This window comes from Mastigoproctus giganteus, chromosome 14 (genome assembly GCF_048544385.1).
Source record: "Mastigoproctus giganteus isolate SK-2022 chromosome 14, ASM4854438v1, whole genome shotgun sequence".
Taxonomy (NCBI): domain Eukaryota; kingdom Metazoa; phylum Arthropoda; class Arachnida; order Uropygi; family Thelyphonidae; genus Mastigoproctus; species Mastigoproctus giganteus.
The window spans coordinates 71,985,003-72,008,940 of NC_143588.1; the positions used below are offsets into that span (position 1 = coordinate 71,985,003).

General features: G+C 36.5%; 1 protein-coding gene across 1 annotated transcript in view; it reads left to right on the forward strand.

Moving 5' to 3' along the window:
- LOC150075233 (uncharacterized) overlaps window positions 1–11,127 on the forward strand; it is a 53,785-nt gene extending 42,658 nt beyond the window's left edge. Inside the window, exon 5 of the mRNA XM_090389261.1 lies at window positions 10,408–11,127. Within this exon, the coding sequence (XP_090245387.1) occupies window positions 10,408–10,860 (453 nt within the window). The 3' untranslated portion in view covers window positions 10,861–11,127. The remainder of the gene's footprint in view (window positions 1–10,407) is intronic.
- The last annotated feature ends 12,811 nt before the right edge of the window (window positions 11,128–23,938 follow it).

The following is a 23,938-nucleotide window of genomic DNA, read 5'->3' on the forward strand; positions in this document are numbered from 1 at the left end:
ATTAGGTCTTGCTGCGTCAATAGTGAATACTTTTTTTAAGGGACAGTGCACATATAAAAGAACATGTTAAAGGATCAACACATTTAAGATCAACAGTAATCACAAAACGGCATTCAGGTGCTATATTGAAGATGGAAAATCAGATTCAGAAGCAAGTGCCCCTGAGTCCAATGGGCTTTCAAGCAAAAGCAAGAAGTATTTATGAAGATATTAAGGATAGTAACGTGAACCTGAAGCCAAGTTTGTGGCAAGCAACTGGTGGTTTAATAGGTTCAAGCATTGTGCTGGTTTCCAAAACATTAAAGTATTGAGTGAAGTCACCAATGCCGATTCTGCAGATGCAGAGAAATATTGTGATGTTGGGTAAAAACCCCTTCTAAATCTCCACAGCCCTCAACTTCTGCAGTAATGTGCTTATCAGCTGGAGAGTTCTGGCAACGATGCTCAAAAGGTGAAACTTGCTGACATTATGCCTGTCTCCTCTCTCTTTTTGTAATTTTATAATTTTTCCTGTGTGTGAGATAAAAAAAAATTGAATAAATAATTCTATTTACATGTTCGCCGAAATTTCGTTTTTGCTTCAATCAAATTTGCGAGTGCTGCATAAGCATTTAGTGAAATTCTGACTTGGGTAAGTCGGGGAGTGGCTGTATTTCACTTCCTTCGGTTTTACTCCTTTTACCTGTCAAATTATCTTCTGCCATCGCCAGGATTAAACCTAATCAGTGTCCTGGCAAAGACCTTATTGAAGGGGAGTTTTCAATAAAACTTCATTCTGCTGTCCAAATGTTCTTCTAAATTTATATGATGTCTACAGTGGTCTGTTTCCCAAATTCCTGGAAATCTGCCATCTTAAGAATTCTGTAGAAACCTAGCAAGTCTCCTAATTTTCCCCAGTCTTACAGACCTATCGCTTTATCTAATTTTGGTAAGGTCCCAGAACGTTTGATCTCATATAGAATCCTGGCTTTGCTTTGGGACATGGACAGCTATTCTAATAATCAGTGTGGTTTTCTTTCTGGAGTTGGTCTTGAAGATGCCCTTGTTACTCTTCTGAATCTAATTAATGAATCATCTTCTAAATATGTCCTGGCAATTTTTATTGACTTGGAGGGTGCCTCTTTGGTGAGAGAGTGCTCTCAACTGTCTTAGAACTCTAAACTGCCTGCTAATCTATACAGTCTTATTAGGAATTATTTTTCAGATTGATCTGTTAAGTTACATCATATTTTCACACAGTCTCACCTGGATGTCTGCAATGGTCTATTCTTGGATCCTTGTTTTGGAATCCTGTTCTCAACCAGTGGTTGTTAAAGGTTTTCCCAAATTATTCATGAGTTGCATAAACGAACGATTTAGTTTGTTTTTTTTTATGAAAATTCTCGCCATTCACTAGTAGAAAACATGAATTCTGTTCGTCAACAACTTTTTGATTGGTTAACACTTTAAAAAACTATTTCTCGTGGCAAAACTTGTGTGATGGTCTTCAAAGGCACCCTTTCTCCAACTTGTCCTCCTCTTATAAAAATTAATTGTAAATCTCTCCCCTTTGTGACTACCACAAAATTCCTTGGATTACTGATTGATAATTGCCTTGCCTTTCTTCCCCATCTGAAACATGTCTGACAAAGTGGGAAAATTTTTGTCTTTCCAATCGTTTGCATTTCCTGTCAGGACTAAGATCTGAACCATAAGATTTTGCATACTCTATACAAAGCTGTTTTTTTACCAGTTACCATTTATGCTGTGCAGCCTGGTTTAGATGCACTAAATTGATTTACAGTTCGGTCCAAGCATCGTTTGTTTCAGCGCAGTTCCCTCCTAGTACTAGTTAGAACACGTAGATAAATTTGTAATTATTCCTTTCATAAAAGCGAGTTACTCGTGTGCACAAACAATACATGTAATTGGACACTGCGAAGATGTTTTTCTGCAATTGTAGTGAGTCATACAGTTTGTCGGCTGCACAACAAGTTGTAATGGCAACAGAAACGAGACTTATTGTACTATCTCTACCTTACAAGTTCTGTCTGATTCACTACCTTTAGACTTATATTTAACTTACTGTGGACTTCTTTACTTCATTCATAAAGGCCTCCCTGCAGAATTCATTGGAACTCAAAATAATGTGTCTTCTGGTCCTAAACAAGAAAAACAAAGAATTTTTAAAAATTCTTCATGACTGTTGCCAGCTTTGCTGGTCTGATTCCCAAAAAGGTTTAATTACAAAATTATTTATTCCACAAGTTACATTTGTTAATAAAACTACTTTTGAGTGGTTTTTCCCCAGCAAGTTTTCTAGCTTTCTTTTAACAGGACAAGGTTCCTTAAATTTTAAGCTTGCCTATCTCCATCTTTCGAATCCTGCACTTTGTCTTTGCACTTCTGTCAGATTCTACCCACATTCTTTTCTTTTGCCCTATTTACAATGAATTTCGTTCAGTTACTGTCCTTCACTGGTCCCGTTACTCCCCGGTCAGGAATCTGTCTTCATTTCCTCTCCTATTTTCTTTCAGTAATGTCAGAATTTCTCACACTTTCTTAAAAGACAATTATTGTCAGAATTATAAACCTATTTTTCATTTATCGATTTTGCTTAATCCTATACTTAACTTTCTTAAATTCATTCAGTTCCCAAATTCTCTTAGAATTTCACCAAGATTTTACCCTAAATCTGTTAAATTCTTAATTTTAAGTATCCAAAAGCCTACACGTTGCTATCAGCTTGGTAGCACAAATTGTATAAGCTGTAACATTCATCTCAACTGTTTGCCCCATATTTATTACGATGAAATTCTTCATTGGTTATTTGATTTTAATCACAAATTGAACGTTATGAAATCTCATGGATAATAACTACCTTGTAAACTTTAATATGTGAACACCTGTTCATGTTTTGAACTGATTAGACATTTATTGTTGGACTGAACATTTATTAACTTTAATGGTTAATCCCTCCCCTTTCTAAATTGTAATATAATAATGTATATATTTTGTATCTGCATAATTTTGTTAATTTTTTTATAATTTTTTTTGATGCAAACATGTTTTTATAACTATTTGTTTAAGATTGTAATTTTCTGTATAATTCCTTTTCTTGCAAACAGTTGAGTGGTTAACTATTTCAGGTTATCTATCTCTAAAATGGTTCCCCCATTTTTAAAGAAACTCAACACAAAATTTCCTTTGGTTTGAATCCCTAATTTAACCTGAAATGGTTTTTCATGTTTAGTTCTCTTTTTCTACCTACAGGCATATCCTCTATCACCACGTCAGATTTGAACTGACGTTCCAGGTGCCGCCATTCATCAGACACATAATTAAAAAAATACACAAAAAAAAATAAATAAATAAATAATTCTGCACAACTAAGTTAAAATTTTATGACTAATTAAACGTACCATTTTAAACTCTACCTACCCACATCGGTTCTCTTTACTTGCTCAGCTGCTCTACAGTAACATCAAACTAGTTAGTGGTTTGTGCAAGCACAGTATAATTGGCATATGTAGCTGTAATTAGCAAGAGTAGCTGAGTACTATGTTATGAAGTTTACTGAATGAGTGGTAGTGCTAGAAGAGATAAGCGTCGCCCTTTTTTTTTTTTTTTTGCATGGATTGCAAAGTATTAAACATCAAATTATATCTCAAAATATGGGTAATCTCTCTTTTAGAAGGTATGTGTAATTATGCATAATAAACAACACGATGCTTGTTTCAATGTACAGTTTCGTATATATCATGTTTCACGAATGTTATGGTGGCAAAAACTAATCTTGGCAATCTTTGTTATTAAGTGCAAGAAATTGAAAAAGATTTCACACACCTTGCTGTGAATTCCTTAAGAAGAAATATTTATTTTTTTTTAAACCCTCCAATGGTCAAATTTCCCCCCTCCTCATCTGAAGTTCATTTATTACATTCTTTTCAAATTGAGCGCGCGCGCGCGCGCACACACACACACACACACACACACACACACACACACACACACACACACACACACACACACACACACGAAGATGCACAAAACCTGTTGGAAAATTGCATGTTTTGTTTTTATTTTTTATTTATTTTGTTTATATTTATTATTTATTTTATTTATATTTATTTATTTTTATTTTTTCCCCTCTTTGCAATTAAACCAGTTGGATTATATGTGCACCCATAATGCAAGTGACATTTCAGGCAAATTCTCTATGATTTCACATGCAGCTTTTAGGGAACTGAATAAAATTTAAAGATGCCATATACTGTATAATGATAGCAGATTTTCATTATGATTTTTGCTTGCAGGGATTTAAGTCCTTTTGAATTGTACACGTGTTCACAAGTTGCTAGACACGATTCAGATTTCAAATTTCATTGTAGACATATTTCAAACAATCCATACTGGTATGGGAACAGTAGTGACTTTGAAAATTGTTGCATTTTGAATTGCGCCTCCGTAGCCAGGTGGGAAGGAGCAGCAGTGCGTAGCACACGCTTCTTGATTAGACCGGGGTTCGAGCCCGTCACCACCAAATACGGACGATGCGGAAAGGTCAAGGGAATGACCACCACATATTCCTGGAGCAATATGGCCTTAGTTGCTAATGCTCCTAAAAACCAAATAACAATAACAATAGCATTTTGAATAATCTGATATTGAATTAATGAGGTTATACTGTACCACTTTCCCACTGTGGATATGTTCTGATGAAAGCATTCTCTTTGCTCATCACTTAAATCTCCAAAGATTTTGAAGGGAAAACTGATGGGAATGAAGAAAATGAATTTTTAAAGACATTTGGCAACATGTATCTTTATAACATTGCAGTCAAGAGATTTCATAATTATCTTTCTTTCAAAAAAAAAAAATCCTTGGATAACTGCTTTAAAAAATTGCCGAGCTTCTAGTTCAGTATCCTTTAGCTTTGTTTCTAATACATCATCTTTGAGAGGCCCAATGAAAATTCCTTCTTTCAGTTTTGCATCTGCTAAATTGAGAAAACATGCTCTAGGAAGCAGAATCTACTTTCTTCTTTATCCAGAGCTTTAAAAGAATTCTTCATTAATTCTTTTTTAGTTCGATCAGTGGAACATATTTTGTAGTAGCTCACCCTGGTAAAAATTCCTTCTTTCCCAACACTGCATAGTAACATGTTTTTCTGTTGTGTGACTGTCCCACAAACATAAAAAAACAATAGTATTTTGTGATACTTTCCCCAAGTGCCCGTTATTAATCCAGTTATCTTAGAATCACCACAGGTATTCCAAGCAAAGTCCTGGTACTTTATTGTACTCAGGATTTAGGTCATCAGTAAATATATGCTATTCATCTAGGTCATCAGTAAATATATGATATATTCATTAGGACTGTGTTCAGTGCTCAGTTTGTTCAGAAGAACATTAACATCTTTATAGAAATACATGCTGTGTTCCATAACAAAATATTTTAAAAACACTTTGTATTCGATATACAGCAATACCCTGCATAGCACTGATAATTGGTACCGAAACTGTTCCATGTTGGTTTAAATTGAATGCTTACCACAGAAACAGTATAAATAAATTATAAATCTATACACAATTTCAGCATGATAGCCAGTTTAAAGAATTTGAAATTAAATTATAAAAATATTATTAATAAAAAGGTAACATCATTGAAAGATGAGAAAAAAAGCTTTTTATTTAGGTATCTCAATAATAAAGTCTGGTGAAGAAGTCTCTTTTCTTGGCGTACACATCTTTGTAGCATCAAATCCCATCTTGTAAAATTTGCGGTATCTTGATGCTACATTCAACATCTGGATCTCCATTCATAATCTCGCAGGCTATGTCGAACTCCCCCCCCCCAAAACTTTCTTTTCGTGCCATTTCAGTGTTATCCACTTCAGAATTGTTTTCCTCTTCTTCATATGCAGTTTGATTATCAATTTCAAGGAGAGGTGCATCATCTAAGCCAGTTGCATGTGAATCAGTGCAGTCGCATACATTGACAGTGTTCAAAGTTTCGAATCCCAAGTCTTTTCCGATCTTCACAATGTCTTCGGCAGTTGTCTGAATTTGCGATTCAAAACCACTGAAATCATTTGCAAAATGGGACAAAACATGCTGCCAAACAGAACTCGTGTTGTTGGCAGTGATTTCTAGCCAAGATGCAAATATTATTTTTGATCGTATTTAAAGGGATGAAAAATAAATTGTGAAATGAAAAGTTTGAAAGCTATCATGTTGTCATGGCAGGATGGAATTGAGAATACTGAACGTTGTTGCCGCTGACTGCCTGAGGGGAGCTGTTGGCACTGCAGCATATATGTAGAATACATGTGTCTAGGCTATTGAATGAGTTTTAATATGTACAGTAAATTTTCAACTTAAACTTAATTGAAAACTGTGTTATGGTGAAACCCGTGCTGTTTGAAGCCGTGCTAATCGAGGTATTCCTATATACTGTAATTTGTTTCTGCTTTAAGTAACTACAACTGTTATAACCTAGAACCAAGGAGTTGTGCTTACTCTTTAGATAAGTTTAAATCATGTAGTCATTCAACCCTTTTTGTTTAAATGCATTGCATTATAATTTTCTGGTTGATAGTCCAAATCTGTTGAAATGGATGATCCAGCAAAGTCTGCAATACAAGAGCCCTCACTATATTCATTACTGCTTCCTTTAACCCATGATATTGGGTTAAAGGAAGGATCTGGTATTGACAGGTGTTCATTATGTGGAACAGGCCTTACTGCAGGTATGTTATGCTGCACTTGCTTTTTCTGGACATTTCTGATATTTTTGTTATGCAGAAATCAATTGTCAATGTGGATGCGTGATTTTTCACTGCACCATGGGAACAGCAAAAGGCATACTTTTATTTTTCCCATTTAGCCACATTCTCAGATTTGTAGTGCAGGTAATACAGCACCATATGTGGAGACCAAGCTTTGTCCTGATCACCAATCTTGTAACCAAAGTACAAAGCATAGTTTAGTAATACTGTAGATTTTCTTCCTCTTAGTTTTTGTTGTAGACAATTCGCACACACGCACATCAGAAATTATAAATTTTAACAATACAATGCTAAGCAAAACAAGAAATGAACAGTATGTAATAGATATGCAGATAAGCTGTACACATACTCTCATTATAAATCTTTCCATTACTGAAAGAGAGGTGGGAGGGAGCAGAAAAGTCTAAACATGTTAACCCTCTCCAACATTACTGCTATGTGTGGGCATGTGCAAACATTGTGATTTGTACAATAGATTGATGTTATCTCTACTCCCCTAACTTGGAGCTGTATATGTAGAAATTGTGATGTGATTTGATAATTTAAAAATATTGTTGGAATCCACACATCAAAATTGACTGCAAACATCTGCTATATCAGTGGAGGTAAAAATCATTTTGGGCAATGTTATTAGTTTGTTACCCCTTCCACCAAACTACTACTTTTCCTAAAGCACTCAACACTGCCTGAATAGCATTAATCAAATATTTTTGATGCACCCTACCAATTGAAGTGTATCCTGTCTCTGTTAAAAGTCTCTACTGTTAACAAGTGCAAGCCACCACTGGAAAAAAAAAAAAAAAAAAAATTCTACTACCCTATGAGCCTTCTTTAGCAAAGTATATTCTGAAGATGAACGTATGGGATGGTATTACATGAGGAATTAGCATAATGATGTGATTCTGTACTGAATTGATTGCTGTTGTAAAAGAATTGCCAACAAACTGTAAAGATGGAGAAAATTATTTCTAAACAAGTGATGTAAGAGACTAAAATGTCTGACAGAGCTTATAGAATATTTTGCTTATTGAGATTTTCCAACTAAATTTAATTATTCAAAAAACTTTTTGGGAGTTGATATTTACTTTGAGTGGTTCATAAGTAACTGCCAAATTGTCTCTGCAGGTCCTTCTTTGTGTTGATGGTCTCACAATTTTCAACCTTTCTTTTCTTTTCTTTTTTTTTTTTTTTGTTGTTGTTATGAGTTATCAGTACAAAAAAGGTCATATTAGACAATAGCAGCTTTTACAGCTGATTTATTCTCTTGATTTAGTTAACTAGTGGGGGGGTTCGAATGCTGTCTTCTGTAGTGGTTTGTTACAAACCTTTCTTTCACTTGTTTTCATTCTGTTAGATATATAAAAGCTAAATTGCAGCCGTTATCAATCCACTGCAGTATGGTAGCCTCCTCAACAATTCATGTTGAAGGAAATGGATTGTAATCTGCCATGATGGTCCAGTGTGGGTTAGCAGATCGACCGTGTTCAGCAGTCAGGGGCTTGAACCCCAGTATACTCAAAGAACATGTGCTATTGCACTCCCTCTCCTGACCATTTTGGCTACAGAGGTAGCTGTTAAGCCTGATATACCTCATTAATGAATATAGAAAACAACAATGGGTCCAGCACTGAACCCTGGGGGCTCTGCTAATAAAATTAATCCATCCATGAAGAGCACTGTCCATTAATAAGCATACTGCTTTCTCCACACAACCATCCATTTACCCAAAGAAATAACTTGCCCTTAATGTCATTTTGCTCCAATTTGTAGAGCAATCTTTTATGTGTAACAGAATCTGAAATCCAAGTATATATCAAAATTATTTTTTTCATCCAGTTCCTTTGCTCCTGCATCATGGTCTCCAATCAGATTGGTCATGAATTGGTGATATGCTGGCACATCACCAATCCATAGATGCTCCCATAATTATGGCTAAGGCTTTACTTGCCTCCTCTGCTGCATCCCTTAATATAATTGGCTCTATTATCCACCTTTTTGTTGCATTAGGCTTCAACAGTTTCTCTTCCACTTTCCTCTAGGTTATCATAAAATCATCTATCTCCCCGTTAGATTTTGTAACCCCCTCCCTAACAAACTCCTCATGCTTGAATGTAGATACAAAATACCTATTAAGTTTGTCAGCAACCTGAGCAGATCATCAATAGTTAAGCCATTGATTTCTAGTGGATCAATGTGATTCAACCCCTTTCGTCTACTGTTAATAAGTAAAGGAGTCTGCTGCTTTTCTTTGCTATAGACTTCTCTTAGTTTGCCTAACCTCCTTTGTGACTCGGTTACAGACTAGCTTATTTCTACCACAGGTTTCTTGTATCACCTGATAATTTATATGCATCCCATGCATTTTTCTTCTCTGCCCCAAATCTGTTCATCTGACATCTACTTATGTCTAAGCTTGGAATGGTATTTCTTAGGTGGTATGAAAAACCTAGTAGCTCCTATGATTGCTTCTCATTTAGAATATACTGTTGGTAACATCATCAGATGGTTCCTCTATATAATTTAAAAGCTGTCTGTGACTACTGTAGACACCCTTGCAAAAGCCTTTCCCTTTACCCTTAACAGTAGTTGTCTTAAGTAAAGTAAAGTACAACAGTAGTTATTTAAAGCAGTGGTCTCCAAAATTTTTTGGTCACACACCCTTTTTTTACTTAAAAGGACTAGCGCGCATCCTGGAATAAAAAATTAAATATATAAGTTTAATATATATATATTTTTTATTTATAAATCTTTTACATGGAAGGCATTTCTAAAATCACATATAATTTTAAAAGATTACAAATAAAAAAAAAAATACAAAACAAAATTAAATTGAAGCTCAAGTACAAAATGATAAGAAATCATTAACGTAACAAGTGTAGTAAATGTAATGTAATGCTATTTGTTTTATTTATAAATTATTTACATGGTATGCATTATATCTAGACTCGCATATAATTTGAAAAGATCACAATCTAATTTGATGCAAAAATACAAAACGAAATTAAAGTACAAAGTGGAAAACTCAAACCAACAGCATTTTTTAGTGGGAACAATGCGCTTGAATATTTTTCATTATTGCCATGTTTGGTTTCATATTTTGGGACACAGCTACTTAACTTGGAACTGAACCAGATCTTCAAGTTTATTTCTAAACATGGTTTTAATAATAGTCATTGCAGAGAAAGTCACCTCGCATAGGATCCAAATGGAAGGATTGCACTGCTCGTTTTGCTTACCAAATCACCCCATGGATCATTCACACACCTCACTCTGGAGACCACTGGTCTAAAGTAAATTGCACATCAGTACACTGATCACTGCTACCCAGTTGATCTTTTATCTGCAGATTCTTAATGCATGAAGAATTGCTGCTGATAATTAGATCGAGTATTGAAACATATTTCTTCCTTTCATTCATGAAAGCCTTGTTGATCTCTTAATATTTTGGGAATATAGTTGCTTTTTTTATCCTTTCTTTTTCATAAGACATAAACCAGTTTCAACATTCATAAGTGCCTTTTTTGTTGTTACTTTCCCAAATTTAGTTTGAAGAATCCCTTCGTTTTAATATCACTTTGACACTACATTATATACTTTTTTTTCCCCCTGAAACTAAAAATTATTATTTTTTTTTAAAGGATAATCAGACCTCAGAAGAAAATAGCACAGTAATCCTTCCTCAGGAAAATGTAGATAATCAAGTCTCCAAAGCCCACTCACTTCTCTTTCAGGTGGAAGATTCTTGCTTGTATAACACTTCAGATTTACAGACTGATAGTAATAGTGTGAAAAATGAACTGCACAAATCTAGTAGCATATCCGAAGAAAGTGAAGATGAAATAAAATGCAAGGTCCCAAAGATGAAAGAAGATGGAGCAAGGAATCATAAGTACCTTGAAATGAGGCAGAAGAACAACATTGCATCTCGTCGTTCAAGAATGTCACGGAAGGAAAGAGAGAAAGAAATGGCAGGTAGAGCAACTGTTTTAGAAAAGGAAAATGAAACTTTACGGGAAGAAGTGAAGAAATTAGAAGCAGCTGTTGAAGCTTATAGAAAAATTTTTGTAGATGCTGTGAGCAAAAGAAAATGATGTTAATTCATAAATTGCTATTACATTTTGTTGCACTTGTGGTAATAGTATTATTGATCTGATTTGTAACGAAGCATTTAGTTGCTAAATGTTTTTAAATGAAATTTATCATTTTAAAATTAATGCTTTAAAATTGTACTGAATTGTTTTTTTATTAACAAATCAGTACTCCCCCCCCCTTTTAGTAATTTAATTGCAAGAAATTAACTTCCTCTGTAATCTATAAGTGGTGATTTGTAGATTAAATCAACTACTCCTTAAATAAGTAGAAAGTTGAGGGTCTTAACTTATTTTAATAAAATGCATTTTTTTTTTAAATTAGACTTTGAAATTGTTTTAATAGGCATCTTTATGCTATCTTAAATTTAGTAAATAGAAAAATTCATTTGTAAGAAAACAGTATACATTTTATATTATTTTCAGTCACAATGGGTATAATTTAATTTTTTCTTTGGTTGTAGCAAGTGTTTTCATATTAACCTACCCAGTATATTTTATGCCAAGCTTTCAGTGTGATTCTAATGAAATAGTACATTTATTAGAACTTGTTTTGAATGAAATGCAATATTTTATCGCAACAACACTTTTGTATTATTTTTATTTACTGATCCTCAGTGTGAATGAGGGGAAGGGAGAATAGTGTAGAACAATTTTTAATGATACTGAAAAAAAGTGTCAATATTTTAAAAATATTTCTATAAACTACTTTTGTTGAAATATGGGATCAATTATTCAAAACATTAAAAGAAAAAAGTTATATTTTAACTTTCTTCTGAGCTTCTTTATGTTGTCATAACTTAAATCAGCTTAATTATCCTTACACGATTAATCTGTCAGCAGTATTCCACAGTTTGTTACAAATAAGGTCATGTAAAACCTGATAGGTGCCCAACTTTATTTTTATTACTGGAAGTTTTTTTTTTTAAATTCTGTTTGTGGTACAATTATTTATTACTTTTTTTTTTTTCCGTTCCAAAGTATGAAATATATCAGAAAAACTAGTCAAAAATTTTGTCTATGTATGTATTATATGTACCTTCATAATATGACTATGTACATAGACAGTACATAGTGAAATGCAAGCATATGGCATCTAAATGAAAATAAGAAACAATTTAATATTAAATGTAATATTTATTAGAAATTTCAAACCAGTGTCTTTGCTATCTAAAAAAACTTATCCCACCAGTGCTATCACCAGTTTCGCTAAAGTGTTGATAAAGGAGTTTTGTCTTTTCACGAATGATGAGTGAACTTAACGGAATTTTATTTTGAGTTCGGTCTTCTATCCACAGATTTAAAGCCTTTTCTAATTTAACATCACAAGTTACAGAGCAAATTTTTGAAGCAATCAGCGCATTTTCACGGACACTACGGCGGATTTTTTTTTCCGATTTTTTGATTGATCGTACCGTTGACTCATTGATTTTATAATGTTTTGCCACTGAGGAGACACTTTGATCATTAGAAATTTTGTCTAATAACTCAATTTTATTTGCTAATGTCATCAGCTTCTTTGATATTTTCACATTTCTCTTGTTATTCGTAGCCCTATTTTTGTAGGGGTTAGAAAGAACTTGTCCACAATAAAGTCACTTTCTTCTGTTAACACACTCAAGTCTGTTTACACTGCAAAACGGTAGATTTATCATTTTTGTAAGCATATCAATTTATAAATTGATAAATTTATTCAATTTATAAGCATATAAATTAAAAGCAAATGATGAAATCTTCCATGACAAGCACATAACACATACTGAACAAGGATTAGCGAGAAACATCCACGCTCCCGATTTTGTCACCCCTCTTCCCCCACCCACCGAGCGCTGTTTTGACCAGGAAAGAATTTTAGCCACGCCCATGTTTTTTTTATGGTGGAAAATATTCACGGCACTTTAAAATTCACATTTTTTTAGGTTAAATCGGCGATCGCGAAACCGCAAATACAGATACCACGAATAGTGGGGGGGGTTACTGTATTTCAATAATATATAATCAGCATACCTATAAATGTGCTTAAAAATGTTTGTTACTAAGTGTCTTGTATTCCTGCTTACTTTCCCTCACAAGGAACCAGAAGTAATCCCCCATCATTACTTTCCCAGCAACCTTGGTACCACTTTTCCATTGTGGAAATATTTTGACGAAACTGCACCCCTTGTTCGTCACTCCCCTCTCACACTCACCGAGCGCTGTTTTGACCAGGAAAGAATTTTAGCCACGCCCATGTTTTTTTTATGGTGGAAAATATTCACGGCACTTTAAAATTCACATTTTTTTAGGTTAAATCGGCGATCGCGAAACCGCAAATACAGATACCACGAATAGTGGGGGGGGTTACTGTATTTCAATAATATATAATCAGCATACCTATAAATGTGCTTAAAAATGTTTGTTACTAAGTGTCTTGTATTCCTGCTTACTTTCCCTCACAAGGAACCAGAAGTAATCCCCCATCATTACTTTCCCAGCAACCTTGGTACCACTTTTCCATTGTGGAAATATTTTGACGAAACTGCACCCCTTGTTCGTCACTCCCATCTCCCAGATTTTTTGGGAAAAATTCGAGATGGGAATAGAAAAAAATGAATTTTCAACATTTGACAGCCCATGCTTTTGTAACTCTAGTAAATTATACACCAACATATCATAGTTTTCTTCTTTCCTGTTACCAAAAAAAACCATGTACTATTGCCTTAAATGATCACCAAGCTGCAAATTGAACCTCCTTTAACTGGGTTTCAAACAGCATCTTTCAGGAGTTTCCTAATTTGGGGTCCTATGAAAAACAAACATTTTGTGGACCCCCCCCTGCAAACCAATAACCTTAATAACACTGCATATGTTCCAACCATAATCCTGATATTTTATAGCATGTAGAACCTTAGACGGCTTTCATGACTAAGTCCAACTAAATGAAACACAGGAACTGATGGAAATTCATTGCTGTTATGAAGCAAAACTGCTTTTAAACTTGATTTTGAGGCATATATGAATAAACGGCATTCATCTGACTTATGCATGACATCTAGTTCTTTCAGAAGTCCAATAATATCTTTGCAAAATATTTCAAATTTTTTTTACAAGGATTGCACCTTCCTAATCTCGAAGGGCTATTTATGTGTGGAGGATAGAGTTACAACCCTGACATGTCATGATCAGTTAATACTTAGAAAACCTTGGCACAGCCTACAAAAATCCTTACCAAAAACGCTGTGCGTTATCTTCAAATTGCAAATTGTTGCATCGGAATTTGAACCTAAGAACCGTAGGTAGAAGTCTGATTATGTTTATCACAAGAAAACAGAGGCCAGAATCGATTGCTAAAATTAAGAGAATTAGCTTATATAGGTTAAAATAAATCAGAATGTCATACATACTGGCTAGATTATGCAAAATTGGCATATTTTGGTAAAACGTAACTCCTCCTATATTTAATAACTGACATCATGGTAGATTTTCGAAATCTATGCATAAAATTGCTATTGTGTTGGCTAGGGTAATCAAAACAAATTTTTTAAAAAATAATGGAGAAAAACTGTTTATGACAATTACACATGAAACTAAGAGAAATTCTTTGCTTTCTTTAGCAGATGCATCCACATGCCAGCCATTGCACTAATTTCAAAATAAATGTGTATGTAATGTGTTCTTTACAAGATGCTGAAAACAAACCAACATGTTAAGAATAATGAAAAAGTAAATAGTTATGTGCCATCTGGCAGGTTCTTTGAATTTATAATTCCAAGTAAAAATTTTTCATTTCCAAAACATTTAGTAAGGTAGGAAAAAAACTTCATATTTTTAAAGATTAATTTGCAACATATATTTGAAGGGAGTCACATTCCATGCAAATGCTGCCTGGTTAAAGAAGGTAAGGATAATTAAAATACAAAAGAAAACTGATTTTTAAGTTCCCATTTAGCAATTTTTTTTCTTCTTTGTATAAAATAGCAATTACTTTGTGCCCATAATAATATTCATTTTTAAAGGGACAAACCAAATTCCCAATTTTCAGGAACTAGGACAACATTCCAGTAATATTATTTAAAACACAATATTTTAATAATTTTACATGTGACATCAGTGTAAAATTGCTAGAAATTGTTTATATTAACTTTTTTTAATATAAATTGTTCAAGTCCATTTGTCTCATAGGGAACCAGTCCAAACTATTCTAGATATGCTCCATGGCAATATTAAGATTACCATGAGAACTCTTCATAAAAGCATGGGCTGAAAAAAAAAAAAAAAAAAAAACAATTGCAAATGAAGTTTGTAAAAATAGGTTACTGTAAAGTTGCATCTACTAAAAATGTTAGCCAGTTGCATATTAGGTCACAATATTTAGTTGGGATTTGTCTTGTGTGGAAACTTTACACAGTATACATAAAAAAATTTAAAGTTTAATTGAATTTGCTATTTATCACTTTTAGTATATAATTTTGTAGTAACAGTTCAAAAACCTATTATATGCAACATTGACAGTGCAGTACTGTTTCTGCACACTGAGGGTAAAGTGGTGTACAAAGATATTATTAGAAGAAATTTAATAGGTAGTCCATATTTTTCTCTTTAGGTGCCATTGCATTAATACAAAAACCAAGTAAATTTCAAATCTGCATACTTGTTATTGAATGAAAGGGCTACCTCCTTGTTAGTGATTAAGTTTTCTTTTTATAATGGATGCTGCTGATGCTTGAATTCTTAGAAGATAAAAAAAAAAGATCATGAGGAAAGTTCATACTGGAAGAAACATTATTACAACATAAAATAAAAATAAATTTTGAACCAATTCATGATGTCCTTTGTCACTGTCAACTTACATAAACTGTTACTTCGTCTACATAACTTTTTTTTTATACTAAATGTACATTTTTACTAAACTAGCAGTAACTGAAAAAGAAAAACAGTTGTATGTAAGATAATGGCATTATTCCAGTATTAGATTGCATAAGAAGATATAAAGACTAATTTCACACATTTCTGCTCCTATCATTGCTGGATTTAAATACTCTGAAAGTTTACTTGTTCTGTTTTTACACCAAAACAAGTAAGACTGTGAGATTTACTGTATTTCATGGTTGGTTTTGTTATAACAGTGATCTAGGTGTTCAGGGTTTTTTTTTTTTTTTAATATATATATATATATATATAAACAGTAGATTCCAGTTATTTGGGACACATCGGGACTAATGCATTTTGGTCCGATTACGTGGCTGCCCCAATTATGCAAGGTTTCACGTAGTTAAAAATACAGCTTTACGATCAAATCAAGCTACAATGGACTCACTATAGTAAAATACCATTCACTATACGACATGGAGTAAGTGCCAGTCATGAATTAAAGTTTAATTCTATTAAACAGTGATTTTAATTAGCAGAAAAAAATAGGAGGAACATTATCCACAGACTATAAAAGTAAAGATATATTGTACTAAGTACAAATTTAGACTTCATTACATTACCAATTAAAAAAAATTAAACGATACCGTGAAAATCAGAAGAATATTTTCCACAGGTTAGCAAACCCCTGGGGCTCGCATCTGGTGAGTATGGGCTTGGCAAACCCAGGGTCCTGAGCTGGATGTCATCATTCTTGGCAATTCCTTTCTACTCTCTCTCAGGGTAACTCAGGAATTTTTTTTTTGGCTGGTGCAGCATAAGCCTCAGGCTTCTTTATACCATATGGCTAATAATAATAAATAAATAAAAATAAAATTACACTTACGTGCATAGCTTAATTAATATGTACATACTAACTAGTTGACATTTCTGTTCACTGGCATTTGTGGGTGAGGTTTAAAATTTATAACAGTAAAAAAAGATAAGCAATCAATAACAAAGAACACGACACACACAAATCGCAAGTAACACGATACTACTCGCAAGTGAGAACAGAGTAACGAAGCTTAAAAAATAGGAATGAAGAGAAAATTCATTTTTTTTATATGATCAAAGCAATAACAGAAAAGCCCAATAAACAGGGGACTGCTAATTGCTTTATGATTGTGACCTCCAGAAATCTGACCAAACCATGTGGTATGGTAGGAGACAATCGTAAGATAATCTCGAGTGCTGGGGTCTCCTGCCCCTATTAGTATTAGTAACGGCCGCATGGTGCAAGAAAGCCTATGGCTTATGCTGCACCAGCCAAAAAAAAAAAAATCCGAACAAAACAATGATTAAAATAACTAAATAATAATAAATAAATAAAATAAAAAGGAAATTAAACCTATCATCCTATGTGCTTCCCTTACCCGAAAGTACTATCCAGATGACCTTTGAATTTCCCCAAACTGTCGGCCTCTACCACCCATGAAGGCAACTTATTCCAGTAATTTATAACTCGCTGGCTAAAATAAAACTTCCTGCAGTCCAATCTAAACATTTCCCCCGTAACTTGAATTTATGTCCCCTAGTTCTAGCATCATTTATAATCTTGAAAATTTTGTCCTCATTCATTTTACTGCCTCTCAGAGCCTTAAACACCTCAATCAAATCTCCTCTAAGGTGTCTAGTTTCCAAACTCTGCAACCCACATATTCGAAGTCTTTCTTCATAAGGACGCCCTTTTGCCGATCTCACCAGGTGAGTTACCCTTCTTTGCACCCTTTTAAGAAGCTCGATGTCTTTCTTTAGGTGCGGTCTCCATACTTGAACACAGTATTCCAAGTGTGGTCTAACATAAGCCTTATATAATGGGATTATCACGTCCCTATCTCTACTTGCAAAAGTTCGATAGGACACCATGGGCCTTCCTTGCAACCTGTTTACAATGCTCACAGAATTTCACGTCTGACCGTATCGTAACACCCAAGTCCCTTTCCTCCAGTACTGGGTTTAGTTGAACTCCACCAAGTGAATAAGTTTTTTTTGGGATTGCTGTTTCCCAGGTGTAATACCTTACACTTTGTTGGATTAAAGCACAGCTGCCATTTTTCTGACCATTCCTGAAGTCTATCTAGGTCTCTCTGAAGAAGCTCAGCTTGACAGTGTTCATTAACTACTCTAACATCATCTGCAAATTTAGACATCACGCCCTCTATCCCTTCATCAATGTCGTTTATGAAAATTAAAAACAACAGTGGTCCTAATACTGATCCTTGGGGAACCCCACTTCTTACATCAACCCAATCTGAGGAATAGCCATTTATCACAACCCTCTGCCTCCTGCCCTGAAGCCATCCTTCTATCCATCTAAGGATTTTCCCAGGGATTCCAGCTTATAAAGCAACCGCTCATGTGGGACTGAGTCAAAAGCTTTGCTGAAATCTAAATAAACAATGTTGAAATTATTCCCTAAATCCAGCTCGTGAGTGACCCTTTCGAAATAGCGAACCAGATTTGTTAAACATGATTTTCCCTTTACAAAACCATGCTGAGTATCCTTGAGAATTTCAATTCGATCCAAATGATCCTGAATTCCACCCTTGATCATTGCCTCCATGATTTTCCCTACTACTGAAGTCAGACTGACAGGTCGATAATTTCCAACTTCACTTTTAGAGCCACCCTTATGTATGGGAGATACATTTGCACTTTTCCAATCCAAGGGAATCTCCCCAGAGTCTAGTGATGCTCGCATAATTAGCCTCAATGGTTCAATGCACTCGCTTGCCGACTCTCTTAAGATTATAGGGTATATTCCATCAACTCCAGGAGCCTTACTGGTCTGTAGGCTCGAAAGTTTTTTCATTAAATAATCTTGCGAAATTTCAATATCATTAATTACATATTTTTTAACTTCGCTCCCACAATTTCCCATTGCCACAAAAGGCTTTTCATTTGTAAATATCAGTGCAAAATCGATTAAAGAGCATGTTGTCCCAATTAAGCGAAGTAAACCCTACCTATTTTCTCGATTGGGTTCTGTTCTTTAAGATTTGTCCCAAATAACCGAAATCCACTGTATATAGATGTGGCAGTGTGCATGTTAATTGGAAATTTCATAAACCTCAAAATTGGAAATTATAATACATTTTACTTTTTTTTAATGTAATCTGGTACGAATTGTAAAAATAAACTTTTCTAGCCTATCAATACCCAAACAGTTCACAACATGAAGTGACTGGGGACTTTTTCTAGAAATAGAATAAGACCACTCATTCCACCTCAAATAAGAGACGGGCTATTTACTTTGGCTAAACTGGTAATATATTCATATTACCAGTTTGGTAATATGAATATATTCATATCAGGATATATTGGGGATATATCCAAGTTTCAGGTGAACAATATTAATTGAAGTTTTGCCATGAATCTTAATGTTCCTGATTAAGTCAGGCAAGAAAGGGAAAATAAAAAAAATCTTTAATACTGCAGTGTTTGTTATATCTGCAATGTATTTGAAAATGATTGCTAGAATTATATTTTCCAAATGGAATTGTGTAATAATAAAATTACAATATACAACCAAAAAGTATTGTCACTCATTCCATAAGTATGCTTAGTGTCTCTATTTCATAGTTTGAACACATCTTGTAATATATACTTGCTACTTGGGAGTCTAAAACACTGATATGACAGCCAAATCCTCTGCTTGCACCTTCACAATGGTGGGACTGTTAATAATCCTGGGTATAACTGCCATGCACAAGCACACTGTGGGTGATCACCCAGGTGTGAACCAACATAAGCAGGAACATAACGAAACAGGCCTACGCGCTCTGGATTCATTAAGAAATTTATTATAGTTACACACAGAGCGTACAAATAAAGAAGAAATATATGAGCTTTCGGCTATATGGTAGCCTTCATCAGAATTAAAAATACATGAATGGCAGTTGGAATGGAGATGTGCACTGCCAGGTGCGTGAGACGCGAGGTTTAATTGTTTGTTGACGTTTGTGGCTGTGACGCATGATGACGTGGCCAGCGTTTGTCCAATGATAGAACTACTGACTCTGTGATCGGGTTGACTTGGCAACCACTGTTCCTGTTCAAGGATTGATCCGAAGATTTTATATTTAACGATTCCAACCAGGTACGCTTTAGGTAATGGTGGGATCTGTCTACCACCACGACATCGCGGTGTGGGTCGATGTCGTGGTGGGTTGTCCAGACATGCTCGGCGATAGCTCAGTGTTCTACATCCGCTAAACGGATCGCTCTTTTGTGCTCCGAGAGACGTTTCTCGTAGACAGATCCCACCATTACCTAAAGCGTACATGGTTGGAATCGTTAAATATAAAATCTTCGGATCAATCCTTGAACAGGAACAGTGGTTGCCAAGTCAACCCGATCACAGAGTCAGTAGTTCTATCATTGGACAAACGCTGGCCACGTCATCATGCGTCACAGCCACAAACGTCAACAAACAATTAAACCTCGCGTCTCACGCACCTGGCAGTGCACATCTCCATTCCAACTGCCATTCATGTATTTTTAATTCTGATGAAGGCTACCATATAGCCGAAAGCTCATATATTTCTTCATTTGTACGCTCTGTGTGTAACTATAATAAATTTCTTAATGAATCCAGAGCGCGTAGGCCTGTTTCGTTATGTTCGTACTATTCTTGGCCAACCAGCATACGACATGGTCGTGAGACTACAGAAAGAGTTTATCTTTATAGCCCGTAGCAGACAACACCTGAGGTTTGCGCATAGGTGCAAAGCTAACGAGATTATACCGAAAGGGTTTCGCTACAAACAACCGTTTTCTAATGAGCGCATGAGACGTGCCTGTCGGAACTTCGGCCTCAAAACTCTGCGCATATGGATCGGCTGCCTCCATCATGACATACAACGTGCTTCAGCGAGCAAGGCAACCCTACTAGCCGACCTTAAGACTCTGATTCCCGATCCCGTTTACACCGATGTGGTCAACACTTTATGTCACCAGGCCGTCAGAGAATCAGATCTTTATTGCGCCCGACAGAAACGTAAGTTCTGTAATTTGATTAATGAATCCCGTCAATTTCGCAGCCAACGTAATACCCCTCTCACTAATTCCACGGACTTCGTATTGAACCTAAGCAGCAAACAGTTATCTGCAGACCAAATAAACTTATTGACTCTTGGCATGACATTTGCCGTTCTTCCTAAGCACCCGCCGATCACCGACATCGCCTTAGGTGTGGAAGCCAGCTTATCACGCCTCCCAGAAGATGTAGCCAACACAATCCGCTTGAAGACTGCAGCAGTTCTACACCGTGCTCGCCCCGTCTCTTCAAACCTCAACCGTACACAGTTTTCTGCCCTCAAGGCATTGAAACAGGATTCGTCCATCGTCATTCTACCGGCAGACAAAGGCCGCCGTACGGTTGTAATGGACCACACTGATTACATGGCGAAAGCGCTACTACTTTTACGAGATACTACCGTATACAAACCCCTGACCATCAACCCCAACAGAGTTTTAGAACGATGGGAATCAGAGGTGAATATCCTCATCAACAGTTGGCTGAAACAAGGGAAGATCACAGTCAACCCGTAATCACCTCCGTGCCTCCGGATGTCAGATCCCACGGTTTTACGGCCTACCGAAAGTGCACAAAGAAGACACACCACTGAGACCAATTGTATCCTGCTGTGGATCATCGACTTACGAGCTGTCTAAATTTGTCTCGAGACTTCTTTCTCCTCTAGATGGCAAGACCACCCACACCGTCTCCAACAGTGTTGAATTCATAAAAAGGATTCGCACTGTATCCATCTCGCAGGATCAAGTTATGGCATCGTTCGACGTCATATCGCTCTTTACCTCCATCCCTGTGGAACTTGCCATTTCTTGTGCAAAACAACTCTTGGACAATGATAGAACCCTCAACGAAAGAACTGGTCTCACACCCGATGACATTTCCGCCGCCCTCAGACTGTGCTTAACAGGGGGTGCGATCATATTTAATGACTCAGTCTACCAGCAGATACATGGCACGGCCATGGGTTCCCCTGTCAGCTCAGTCACAGCAAACATCGTGATGGAGGAGTTAGAGGGACGTGCGTTTACACACGCACCAGATCACATCGCCTTTTGGTGTCGCTATGTTGACGATGTGTTCGTGGTCATCCCTAGAGACTCAGGTCAGCGACTTCTATCATACCTCAACTCACTATCCCCCTTCATAAAATTCACGATTGAGCTGGAGTCGAACAGCTCTTTACCATACCTAGATACACTTGTCCGACGTGAAGGCATATACCTGAGGACTACAGTTTATCGTAAGCCCATGTGTGCTGGCCAGTTTACCAACTTCCGGTCAGCACACGCGCGAGGCCACCTCCTCTCCACTGCCCGAACCTTGCTTACTCGCGCCTGGACACACTCCAGCTCCGCTGATGAAAGACGCAAAGAGATCACCAGGGTCAAAGTAGACCTTACGAGGTGTGGCTACCCCATTGACGTCCTCGACAGGTGTGATCTACGGACACGTGACATCGTGACGACCAGCTACAACACCAACAGTGACGAGCCATCCACGAGGGCATTTATCCCATACTACCCCAACCTGTCACAACAGATCGGTAGAATCCTAAGAACACACGGGATAAAGTGCATCCAACTCCCAGACAAGAAACTGCGTTCTTTCATTTCCAACGTGAAAACACCTGTCCCCACCCTTCTGCAGAGCGGTTTGGTCTACCGCATCTCTTGCCGTGACTGCACTAGCTGCTACTTTGGAGAGACTGGACGTCGACTCGAGAAACGTCTCTCGGAGCACAAAAGAGCGATCCGTTTAGCGGATGTAGAACACTCAGCTATCGCCGAGCATGTCTGGACAACCCACCACGACATCGACCCACACCGCGATGTCGTGGTGGTAGACAGATCCCACCATTACCTAAAGCGTACCTGGTTGGAATAGTTAAATATAAAATCTTCGGATCAATCCTTGAACAGGAACAGTGGTTGCCAAGTCAACCCGATCACAGTCAGTAGTTCTATCATTGGACAAACGCTGGCCACGTCATCATGCGTCACAGCCACAAACGTCAACAAACAATTAAACCTCGCGTCTCACGCACCTGGCAGTGCACATCTCCATTCCAACTGCCATTCATGTATTTTTAATTCTGATGAAGGCTACCATATAGCTGAAAGCTCATATATTTCTTCTTTATTTGTACGCTCTGTGTGTAACTATAATAAATTTCTTAACATAAGCAGGGTTCAAAGTGTGGTGCCCACACCACATGGAGAAATGCTGCCCCTCTCTGTTACCAGATAATACTAGGTGGTAGACGACTCTCATCAACTGGTGCAGGCCGACCGGGCTAGCTGAGTGGGTAAAGTACCTGCCCGGCAACCCAAAGGTCGCAGGTTCGATTCCCACCTCGGGCTTGGATCAAAGTACTGCAAAAACTTTGGGAGGTGCAATATGGTCACAGAAGCCGATGCACCAACAACTACCAAATCAAAAAAAAAATCATCAACTGGTGCAATACCACCACTGCTTATTGGAGGGTTGAAGTGGTGGAAACCATGTTTAGTCTGCAGAGCTAAGTTCCGGTCAACCCTTTTCATCATGCAGTATGACTAATGACTTTTGAGGTTATGATGGACATCATGGCAAGATCCAATCTTCCTTACATTTTGAGGGTACAACTCTAAAACTGCGTTCACAGGCAGGCCGCTAGTTAGTACACCGAAACAAACCTATTGGTAACTCTAGGAGGCTTCCGGATCAGCTAGTGTATAATCTTGCTACCTCTACTCTGCCAGATAGTGACTGGGAGCCCAAGTAGTGTGTATGGGGGGCATACACACTACTTACACTCCCATTGTAGAGGCCATATTATGTCAAGGATCTGGGTATATTCTTGCCATGTGTATGCCATATCTAAAAATTTCATTACTTCATACAGCATATTTCACCCCCCGCCACTTTGAAAACGAAATGCAGTAGGCACAATCCTTATGGGTTTGAAAATTAACTATATAGTATCGGTGTAAATACAACATAGTTAAACCCTAAACTTGAGTTGTGTATGTAGTGTAGAGGGCATCGTTTTAATTGTATCTCATTGTGGTTGCCTTTACAACAAGATAGCTGCTATTGCATTACTTCAAATAAATAACACTTCTCTAGTAGAGAAGACTACTGTTATTTATTTTCAGCGGTACCACCACCCAG